We start from the raw sequence: 12,118 nt of genomic DNA, 5'->3' as shown, positions 1-12,118 counted from the left end.
GTACTCTTCAGGGATATTGCTTGGATTACTAATGCATGTTATTGACCAAATGCCCTGCATCACTATTCTAATATTGCCATATCAAAAATGAAACTGTTAATAAGTTTGCTTGTAGGAATAGAAAAAATAAGATTATTATTACTTATACTGCCTATTTTTAAATGCTAGTAAAAATAAACCATCAATAATTTTCTTCCTCCAGATGAGGGGTATGTCTGATAAATCACTCCGGCTAGTGCTGTCCACATTCAGCAACATACGGGAGGAGCTTGGAAATCTTCAGAATGACTTGACAGTAACATTTATTTTGATTTTTCTTTCCAAATCTTTTCTAGATCCTAGCTTCATAACATAGAAATCAAAGCATTCAGTATACCTTTTTAAAATTTAATACAACACAACAACATTGTGCTCACCCAGATATAGTTATTTTCCTGAAATAGTTAATTGGGGTTGGGAGAGAGGAGTAAAGAATTATCCAATGTGAAAATGAAAGTTGGGTGAACACTTACTACTTAGTTTACCGCTAAGGTAATTTAATGCTTAAAACCAGGGAGTAGTTTGTAAAATTACAATAATCTGACTCTGATTCATAATTTCCCCTTTTCTGTAATAATAAAGCATACTTTGAATTTATTTGAATACTTGAAAACTTCTTTCTCTAAGAACTTAACATTTTCTATTTTAATTGGTGCTCTTCATGACATCAGCTAGATACATTCAGAATACTTTCCATACAATGAATAACTCCTTGGGGACTTTGGAGTGGGCTTTCTTGTTTCTGGGTTCTGATGAACACATTTAGACCTTAATTTGAAAATTCACCACCTGCTGGGATTAACAAGGGTCTTTGTAGATTGAAGAAAAACATTAAAATAATTCAAAAGGTTCTGCTTCATTGTACTTACAATTAGTCAATTCATCAAAATGTCCATTGATGCAGGTTTTTAAATTTTCAATCCTTTGTATCCCATAGTTTGATTAACTTTTAAGAATTCCGTTTTATTAAACAATTACAAATGAAACAAGTGCTTATTTAAACCTTCCAATGTAAACAGGTCTTTGTATTACATAACTGTTGACAGGATTCTGTAATTCTGAGTCATAAATAATTTTGCTTCTAGTCACTGGAAAATGACAAGATAAGACTTGAGAAAGACTTGGCATTCAAAGAAACTCAAATAAAAGAGTATGAAGAACTCTTAGCATCAGTGAGAGCAAATAATCGCCAGCAGCAGGTAAGTTGACATTTTCTTTGATAATAAATTTGATAGTTTTTCATATGCACAATTACTAGCACATTGGAGTTATGAGATATAATCCAGAAAATTAAATATGATGGAACAATTTGTTCATATGGGAATTGAGTGGCTTTAGGTATTTCCAAATACTGAAGCCCTCTCAGAAAAATAGATAACCCCAAGTATTTTAGATATAAAGTATATACTATCCACAATTATCTGTTTTGTTGGGTGACAAAAATTGTATAAATATTGAAAATCTAAGTTCACTCGTTCATTTAATCTACTAATGTGTCAATAAAAAAGTTTTTGTAGATCTTAACACATGTTTGTGCAATGAATAACTGAATGAATGAACTCTAGAAGATTTCTCCAGATACCTGAGCAGAGAGGATTCTTAGGAAATCGTAATGAGTCTCTGAGGCCAGTCCATTCTTAAAATTCATTCCCATGACAGTCCCAAATTTGGCTGAGTTTTCATTTGTCACATAATCAGGCATATGGTCATTTTGGTGCCTACTAAAAGGCAGGTTACGGTATTGTCAAAAAGCAGCAAGAGTCAGGTTGCTAGATTGGTACACTGAAAATTCATCTGATCTTGATTCCTTCTCACTCAAGATAGGCAAGTGAGGGTAATGATGTCTTTCATAGCTGATTTAACTTACCTTTTTTTTTTTTTTTTTTTTGCGGTACACGGGCCTCTCACTGTTGTGGCCTCTCCCGTTGCGGAGCACAGGCTCCAGACGCGCAGGCTCAGTGGCCATGTCTCACGGGCCTAACCGCTCCACGGCATGTGGGATCTTCCCGGACTGGGACATGAACCCGAGTCCCCTGCATCGGCAGGTGGACTCTCAACCACTGCGCCACCAGGGAAGCCCTTAACTTACCTTTTAAGGTTAAATATATAAGAAAACTGGGCATGGAAAAATATCAATATTTGCTTTGTTTCATTGAATTAATCAACTAAAAGCACTCTCTCCCAAAAAGTAGAATCCATTTGTCTTATTTACTGTGTCTTTACAGCAAGGACTTCAAGACTCAACCTCAAAATGCCAAGCATTGGAAGAAAACAATCTTTCTCTTCGGCATACACTATCAGACATAGAATATAAACTAAAAGAACTGGAATACTGTAAGCGTAATTTAGAGCAAGAGAATAAAAATCTTAGAGTGCAGGTATTCAAATTTTGTTTTAAATGTGTGTTATTGTCTTAGTTATATGGTTGTAATCCTAGCATTGGCTATATATATATATATATATATATATATATTATATATATATATATACATATATCCAATTCATCTCGAGAAAATATGTAGACTGCTTTCTGATGATCTCACATGCAGTTAGGTCTTAACTCACTGCCATCTGAGCTGTATAATGCAGTTCCTAAAAATCACTCTCATTATTTCAATGTCTTGTTTAATCAAGTGGTTTTCATCTATTAATGTCTTGTAATATAATATGTGTTTCCTTCATAACAGTCTAACTACAGAAATTTATTTTGTCTTGTGTAGCTCTCAGAGACTTGCACAGGCCCGATGCTGCAGGCTAAAATGGCTGAGATTGGCAACCATTACATGGAGATGGTAAAAAGCTTAAGAATGGAGAAAGATAGAGAGATCTGCAAACTAAGGGTATGTAGATCCTACACTGCATAAATACACAGTTCAGCACAAACTTTCTAATAAGATAATGATAGTCTCAAGTTTAATGCTACAAAGAAAAATCAACCAAAGGTAGAGTTTTAGGAGTATGCCATAGAACCATTTCTTTAAATACATATCACTATGTAGGGAATATTGTTAAATTGTCTTGTAATTTAGCTTCATCTTTTCTAGGAAAGCAAAAGAAGACCTTAAGTGCAGGGTTGTTGATTTTTAATTTCTATTTATTTATTTATGGTGACAGGGGAACACTTTATGATCTTGCCTAAAGCTTGCTCTATGCAGCCAAGCAACTTTCAAGATTATCCAGTGAAGCCGCATTTGACTTCATAAATATCCTCACTTGATTTTGAAGGATGATAGCTAGCAAGAGTTTTGTCAAGCACATGGATAAGAACTGTTGAATTATATACCTGTAATTGGCATCAAAATTAAGGTGATATTTGTGAGAATAAATATACATTGCCTTATTTTGTCATTCTAGGTCAAATTGACTAACCCTTAATTTACTGATTCCTAATTGTAGTTATATAAACTCAAATATTTTAATAGAAAAACTGACCACAGTTTTTTCTCTCCAAATATAATGTACAGTCTTTACCAAAAATCAAAATGAAACAAAATAGAATTTGTTCAAAAGTCTGCTGATGTTTCTTGCAGATGTCCTCCACTGGTTTATTTTCCATCTGAACGTTACTAATAACACTTTAACCTAAACAGCCATCTGTGCACACATAATGCAGTAAAAAGGGAAATGGACAGGATTTGCAGTCAGAAGACTTGTCATAGAGTTGCAGCTATGTTGCTTAGTAGCTGTTGTGCCTTCGTGTCTCTGGATCTCATTTACCTGTTTTGTAAATAAAGATTATAATAATACTTATCTCGGAGGGCTGCTGTGAGGACTGAGATGAGTCATGCAGGAGGAATATGTTGTGAACTGCAAATTATGATATAATATTTGTTATTGAGTTTTCCTTAATTAGTATTTGAAGGAATATAAAGTACCTGTTTTCTTAGCTTTATTTTAATTCTTGTTGCCTAGGACTTTTACTTAAGTAATGCTTAAGCCTAAATAGTAAAGTCACCTTTTAAAAATGAGAAATTTATTGGACTTCCCTGGTGGTCCAGTGACAAAGAATCCACCTTACAATGCAGGGGACTCGGGTTCGATTCCTGGTCAGGGAACTAAGATCCCACATACCATGGGGCAGCTAAAGCCCACATGCTACAACTACTCAGCTCGTGCACCTCAACTAGAGAGCCCACGTTGCCACAAACTACAGAGCCCATGTGCTCTGGAACCTGCGCGCCACAACTAGAGAAGAGAAACCCCACATGCCACAATTAGGTAGAAGCCTCAATGAAGATCCCATGTACTGCAACTAAGATCCGACACAGCCAAAAATAAACAATAAATCTTAAAAAAGTGAGAAATTCCTAATTGGCATTTCAGTTCACATATTACATTCATAAAGCTCTTTAAATGTTTATAACTATTGGTATTTTGCTCTTCATTTCATAACTAGCTGTATGACTTTATGTCACTTAACCTCTCTGGAACTCAGTTACCCATTTTGTTAATGAGAATTATAATAATTCTTAGTTCTTTTTAAATCCTTAGACTCAATTAAATCAGTACCAAAAAGATGTTTCAAGAAGAGAAGGAAGTTGCAGTGACTTCCAATTCAAGATTCATGAACTGACAAGCTTGCTGGAAGAGAAGGATTCCCTTATAAAGCATCAATCGGAGGTAACAGAGAAGGGGTCAAGGTGGAGACAAACCATACAACTCAGCCCTGTAGGATAAATACTTCCCACAAACTATAAAAAGACATGTTTCCGAGACTTACTTTATTCATGAAGTAGAATGTGAGTGCCTATGAGAAGTAGAAGACTCACATTTCAGGAGAAATAATTCAAATGAAAGCTAGAATTGAAGCAAAAAATATGTGCTATTGTGCCTTTAATAATTTTAAGACATTGATTTTCTACCTCATTGGCAGTCAAACTCCCAATAAGGCTGTGAGCTGCTTCAGCAAGGGACTGTGTTATATTCCTTTCTATGTCTGTAGCATGTAGCCCAAGATCTGTCATAAAATAGGTACTGAAGGAAGAAACTACCCAAATCGTGGCTAATGTTGTATTGCTGTTATTGAACAAATGGTATTTGTAGTAACATTCAGTGATAGATTTTCTGTTATGAAACAATATCTACTTCCATATTGAAATTTCATATTTTTCTGCTATAGATACACATTTAAATCTTTTTGGAACAAAAATTTTCACATCTTCATCTTGAGAATCATGCCCATTCTATCTCATGTTATCCCTTAAGTATAGAACCAGTTAGTGGATTCCTGCAGAGACTTATAATGTAACTGATTAGGTACCATGAAGCAAGACTATATGGAATTCAACAAGTGGGATTGGAACATTCTTACCTCAAGGCTAAAAAGGAAGGGAAAAAAGTAATTATTCTTTAGTAACGTTGTTAAATTATCAAACATACCTCTTACCTCATGTTTCTATGGTTTTCAAATGATTATATTGTCTTTTATTTGTAAGGAACTCTCGAAGTTGAGACAAGAAATATATTCATCTCATAACCAACCCTCCAGTGGTGGAAGGACAACTATTACCACTAGAAAGTAATGTATTTTTAATGAAATTTGGATATGACTTTGGTTATGTTATAATCCAAGTTATAGCATGTTTAACTGATATATATGCCCCTAGACAGAGTTTGGTGTTTTCTGCTGGTCAATAATTCTACTGAAGAATGAATGTTCACAAAAAAACATAGCTATTATGGTCAATAAAATTCAAGAGCACACTTTTACTGTATTTACAATACAGTAAATACAATGAAAGTGAAAAGCAAATAATTAGTTGTTTAACCAACCATATTAGTCAGGGCTCTTTCAGTTGCACATGCCAGAAACCCAACTTAAACTGGGAATTAGTTAATTCACGTAATTGGGATTGCTTGGTGTCCAGATGGATTTGTGTGATCAAAATATGTCTTCAGAAATCTGTATATCTTTTGGCTCTGCTCTTTCCTGGATAGACGTCATTCTTAGGCAGGGTCTCTCCTCATGTTAGCAGTACGACCATAGCTTACATCTCAACAATTTAGCAAAACCAAATAGAAAGTGACTCTTTATGAATAGTTTCAGCAAAAGTCTGTTTTTGACATTTCACATAAATGGGATAATCAGAATGTGGTCTTTGGTGGCTGAATTCTTTCACTTTGCATGTTTTCAAGATTCATCCATGTTTTAGCATGTGTCAGTACTTCATTGATTTTTGTTACTAAATAATAGTCCATTTTATGGATGTACAACCTTTTATTTATCCATTCAGCAACTGATGGACATTTAGGGGCTGTTTTCAATTTTGAAAAATGCTACTGTAAATATCTGGGTACAAATCTGTGTGGACATATGTGTTCATTTCTTTGAGTATATAAAGAAGAGTAGAATTGCTGAGCACATGGTAACTCTGTTTAACTTTTTGAAGAACTGCTAGACTTTTCCAAAACAGCTGCACCATTTTACATTCCCACCAGTGATGTAAGAGGATTCCAATTTCTCTCCATCCTCCCAAACATTTGTTATTGTCCATCTGTTGGATTGTAGCCATTCTAAGGGGTGGGAAGTGGTATCTCATTGCACTCTTGATTTGTAGTTCTCCAATAATTAGTGTTGCATAGTATTTTTTCATGTGCTTACTGAGCATTTGTATATCTTCTTGAAGAAATGACTAAAGTCTTTCTTCATTTTTAAATTGTATTATTTGCTATTTTATTGTTGAATTGCAAGAGATATTTATATATTCTGGATACAAGTCCCTTATCAGAGATATGATTTGCAAACATTTTCTTCCATTCCATGGATTGTCTTTTCACTATCTTGATTGTATCATTTGTAGCACAAGTTTTTAATTTTGAGAAAGTCCAATACATCTATTTTTTTCTTTACTCACTTGTGCTTTTGGTATCATATGTAAGAAACCATTGACTAATACAAGGTCATTAATATTTACACCCACATTGTCTTCTAAAGAGTTTTATATTTTTATCTATTACATTTAGATTTAGGATCCATTTGAGTTAATTTTTTATATATTGTAAATTAGGTATCCAAGTTCATTCTTGTGCATGGGGATATCCAGTTGTCCCAGACTCATTTATGGAATATGCTATCCTTTCCCCCATTAAATTGACTTGGCATCCTTGTCAATCAAACTACCATAAATGTAAGGGCAAATATGTAGACTTTCAGTTTCACTCCATTAATCTATTTATCTGTCTTTATGCTAGTACCATACTGTCTTGATTATTATAGCATTTTATTGAAGTTGTGAAAGCAGGAGTGTGAGTCTCTAAACTTTTCTTTTCAAGAAAGCTTTAGCTGTTTGTGGTCTTTTGTTTTTCCATATGGGATTTAGGTTAAGCTTGTTAATTTCTGTTAAAAAAGATCCCACTGGAATTTTTACAGAAAATTCATTGAATATGTAGGACACTTCAGGTATTATTGCCATGTAAACAAAACTGTCTTCTGGTCAATAAGCATGGGATCCTTTTCAATTTAGATCCTCTTTAATTTCTTTTTCCAAAAATTTTATTGGAGTATAGTCGATTTACAATGTTGTGTTAACATTCAGGTGTACAGCAAAGTGAATCAGTTATACATATACATATATCCACTCTTTGTTTAGATTCTTTTCCCATACAGGCCAGTACAGAGTACTGAGTAGATTTCCCTGTGCTATACAGTAGGTCCTTATTAGTTATCTATTTTATATATAGTAGTGTGTTTATGTCAATCTCAACCTCCCAATGTATCCCTCCCCCGCTTATCCCCTGGTAACAATGATTGTTTTCTACATCTGTGACTCTACTTCTGTTTTCTAAGTAAGTTCATTTGTACACTTTTTTATAGATTCCACACATAAGCGATATGATATGGTATTTGTCTTTCTGTGTCTGACTTACTTTACTCACTATGACAATCTCTAGGTCCATCCATGTTGCCACAAATGGCATTATTTTGTTATTTTATGCAAGAGTCCACTGTGTATATGTACTGCATCTTCTTTATCCATTCCTCTTTTGATGAACATTTAGGTTGCTTCCATGTCCCAGCTACTGTAACTAGTGATGCAGTGAATACTGTTCTGCATGTATTTTTTGAATTATGGTTTTCTCCAGAAATATGCCCAGGAGTTGGGTTGCTGGGTAATATGGTAGTTCTATTTTTAGTTTTTTAAGGAACCTCCATACTGCTCTCCATAGTGGCTGTACCAATTGACATTCCCAACAACAGTGTAGGAGGGTTGTCCTTTATCCATACCCTCTCCAGCATTTATTGTATGTAAATTTTTTGATGATAGCCATTTTGACTGGTGTGAGGTGAAACCTCATTGTAGTCTTTTTGTTGGTTTTGTTTTGTTTTTACATCTTTAATGGAGTATAATTGCTTTACAATGATGCGTTAGTTTCTGCTTCATAACAAAGTGAATCAGTTATACATATACATATGTTCCCATATCTCTTCCCTCTTGCATCTCCCTCCCTCCCAACTTCCCTATCCCACCCCTCCAGGCGGTCACAAAGCACCGAGCTGCTCTCCATGTGCTATGTGGCTGCTTCCCACTAGCTATCTACCTTACGTTTGGTAGTGTATATATGTCCACGCCTCTCTCTCGCTTTCTCACAGCTTACCCTTCCCCCTCCCCATATCCTCAAGTTCATTCTCTAGTAGGTCCGTGCCTTTATTCCTGTCTTACCCCTAGGTTCTTCATGACATTTTTTTCTTAAATTCCATATATATGTGTTAGCATACAGTATTTGCCTTTCTCTTTCTGACTAACTTCACTCTATATTACAGACTCTAGGTCTATCCACCTCATTACAAATAGCTCAATTTTGTTTCTTTTTATGGCTGAGTAATATTCCATTGTATATATGGGCCACATCTTCTTTATCCATTCATCCAATGATGGACACTTAGGTTGTTTCTGTCTCCGGGCTATTGTATATAGAGCTGCAATGAACATTTTGGTACATGACTCTTTTTGAATTATGGTTTTCTCAGGGTATATGCCCAGTAGTGGGATTGCTGGGTCATATGGTAGTTCTACTTGCACTTTTTTAAGGAACCTCCATACTGTTCTCCATAGTGGGTGTACCAATTCACATTCCCACCAGCAGTGCAAGAGTGTTCCCTTTTCTCCACACCCTCTCCAGCATTTATTGTTTCTAGATTTTTTGATGATGGCCATTCTGACTGCTGTGAGATGATATCTCATTGTACTTTTGATTTTCATTTCTCTAATGATTAATGATGTTGAGCATTCTTTCATGTGTTTGTTGGCAGTCTGTATATCTTCTTTGGAGAAATGTCTATTTAGGACCTCTGCCCATTTTTGGATTGGGTTATTTGTTTTTTTTGTTATTGAGCTGCATTTGCTCCTTACAAATTTTGGAGATTAATCCTTTGTCAGTTGCTTCATTTGCAAATATTTTCTCCCATTCTGAGGGTTGTCTTTTTGTCTTGTTTATGGTTTCCTTTGCTGTGCAAAAGCTTTGAAGTTTCATTAGATCCCATTTGTTTATTTTTCTTTTTATTTCCATTTCTCTAGGAAGTGGGTCATAAAGGATATTGCTGTGATTTATGTCATAGAGTGTCCTGCCTATGTTTTCCTCTAAGTGTTTGATAGTTTCTTGCCTTACATTTAGGTCTTTAATCCATTTTGAGCTTATTTTTGTGTATGGTGTTAGGGAGTGATCAAATCTCATACTTTTACATGTACCTGTCCAGTTTTCCCAGCACCACTTATTGAAGAGGGTGTCCTTTCTCCACTGTACATTCCTGCCTTCTTTATCAAAGATAAGGTGACCATATGTGTGTGGGTTTATCTCTGGGCTTTCTATCCTGCTCCATTGATCTATATTTCTGTTTTTGTGCCAGTACCATACTTTCTTGATGACTGTACCTTTGTACTATAATCTGAAGGCAGGGAGCCTGATTCCTCCAGTACCGTTTTTCATTCTCAAGATTGCTTTTGCTATTCGGGGTCTTTTGTGTTTCCATACAAATTGTGAAATTTTTTGTTCTAGTCCTGTGAAAAATGCCAATGGTGTTTTGATAGGGATTGCATTGAATGTGTAGATTGCTTTGGGTAGTAGAGTCATTTTCACAATGTTGATTCTTCCAATGCAAGAACATGGTATATCTCTCCATCTATTTGTTTCATATTTAGTTTCTTTCATCAGTGTCTTATAATTTTCGGCATACAGGTCTTCTGTCTCCTTAGGTAGATTTATTCCTAGATATTTTATTCTTTTTGTTGCAATGGTAAATGAGAGTGTTTTCTTGATTTCACTTTCAGATTTTTCATCATTGGTGTATAGGAGTGCCAGAGATTTCTGTGCATTAATTTTGTATCCTTCTACTTTACCAATTTCATTGATTAGTTGTAGTAGTTTCCTGGTAGCACCTTTAGGATTCTCTATGTATAGTATTATGTCATCTGCAAACAGTGACAGATTTACTTCTTTTCTGATTTGGATTCCTTTTATTTCCTTTTCTTCTCTGATTGCTGTGGATAAAACTTCCAAAACTATATTGAATAAGAGTGGTGAGAATGGGCAACCTTGTCTTGTTCCTGATCTTAGTGGAAATGGTTTTAGTTTTTCACCATTGAGGATGATGTTGGCTGTGGGTTTGTCATATATGGCCTTTATTGTGTTGAAGAAAGTTGCCTCTATGCCTACTTTCTGCAGAGTTTTTATCATAAGTAGGTGTTGAATTTTGTCGAAAGCTTTCTCTGCATCTATTGAGATGATCATATGGTTTTTTTCCTTCAATTTGTTAATATGGTGTATCGCAGTGATTGATTTGCGTATATTGAAGAATCCTTGCATTCCTGGAATAAACCCCACTTGATCATGTTGTATGATCCTTTTAATGTGCTGTTGGATTCTGTTTGCTAGTATTTTGTTGAGGATTTTTGCATCTATATTCATCAGTGATATTGGCCTGTAGTTTTCTTTGTTTGTTACAACCTTGTCTGGTTTTGGTATCGAGGTGATGGTGGCTTCATAAAATGAGTTTGGGAGTGTTCCTCCCTCTGCTGTATTTTGGAAGAGTTTGAGAAGGATAGGTGTTAGCTCTTCTCTAAATGTTTGATAGAATTCGCCTGTGAAGGCATCTTGTCCTGGGCTTTTGTTTGTTGGAAGATTTTTAATCACAGTTTCAATTTCAGTGCTTGTGATTGGTCTGCTCATATTTTCTATTTCTTCCAGATTCAGTCTTGGCAGGCTGTGCATTTCTAAGAATTTGTCCATTTCCTCCAGGTTGTCCATTTCATTGGCATAGAGTTGCTTGTAGTAATCTCTCATGATCTCTTTTATTTCTGCAGTGTCAGTTGTTACTTCTCCTTTTTCATTTCTAATTCTATTGATTTGAGTCTTCTCCCTTTTTTCCGGATGAGTCTGACTAATGGTTTATCACTTTTGTTTATCTTCTCAAAGAACCAGCTTTTAGTTTTATTGATCTTTGCTATCGTTTCCTTCATTCCTTTATCATTTATTTCTGATTTGATCTTTATGCTTTCTTTCCTTTTGCTAACTTCGGGATTTTTTTGTTCTTCTTTCTCTAATTGCTTTAGGTGCAAGGTTAGGTTGTTTATTCGAGATGTTTCCTGTTTCTTAAGGTAGGATTGTATTGCTAAATACTTCCCTTGTAGAACTGCTTTTGCTGCATCCCATAGGTTTTGGGTCATCGTGTCTCCATTATCATTTGTTTCTAGGTATTTTTTCATTTCCTCTTTTATTTCTTTAGTGATCACTTCGTTAGTAAGTAGTGTATTGTTTAGCCTCCATGTGTTTGTATTTTTTAGAGATCTTTTCCTGTAATTGATATCTAGTCTCATAGCATGTGATCAGAAAAGATACTTGATACAACTTCAATTTTCTTAAATTTACCAAGGCTTGATTTGTGACACAAGATATGATCTATCCTTTAGAATGTTCCATGAGTACTTGAGAAAAATGTGTATTCTGTTGTTTTGGATGGAATGTCCTATAAATATCAATTAAGTCCATCTTGTTTAATGTATCATATAAAGCTTGTGTTTCCTTATTTATTTTCATTTTGGATGATCTGTCCATTGGTGTAAGTGGGGTGTTTATGTCCCCTACT

At 35.0% G+C, this 12,118-nt stretch overlaps 1 protein-coding gene across 1 annotated transcript in view; it reads left to right on the top strand.

Moving 5' to 3' along the window:
• POF1B (POF1B actin binding protein) overlaps window positions 1-12,118 on the top strand; it is a gene marked incomplete at both ends in the record, with an annotated part of 100,388 nt that overhangs the window by 71,084 nt on the left and 17,186 nt on the right. Inside the window, 6 exons of the mRNA XM_079910980.1 lie at window positions 203-295; window positions 1,125-1,238; window positions 2,265-2,417; window positions 2,760-2,879; window positions 4,531-4,659; window positions 5,475-5,557. Of these exons, the coding sequence (XP_079767106.1) occupies window positions 203-295; window positions 1,125-1,238; window positions 2,265-2,417; window positions 2,760-2,879; window positions 4,531-4,659; window positions 5,475-5,557 (692 nt within the window). The remainder of the gene's footprint in view (window positions 1-202; window positions 296-1,124; window positions 1,239-2,264; window positions 2,418-2,759; window positions 2,880-4,530; window positions 4,660-5,474; window positions 5,558-12,118) is intronic.

This window comes from Stenella coeruleoalba (assembly GCF_951394435.1).
Source record: "Stenella coeruleoalba genome assembly, chromosome: X".
NCBI lineage: Eukaryota > Metazoa > Chordata > Mammalia > Artiodactyla > Delphinidae > Stenella > Stenella coeruleoalba.
The sequence above is the reverse complement of the archived record's forward strand: the minus strand, read 5'-3'. Positions and strand labels throughout refer to the sequence as shown.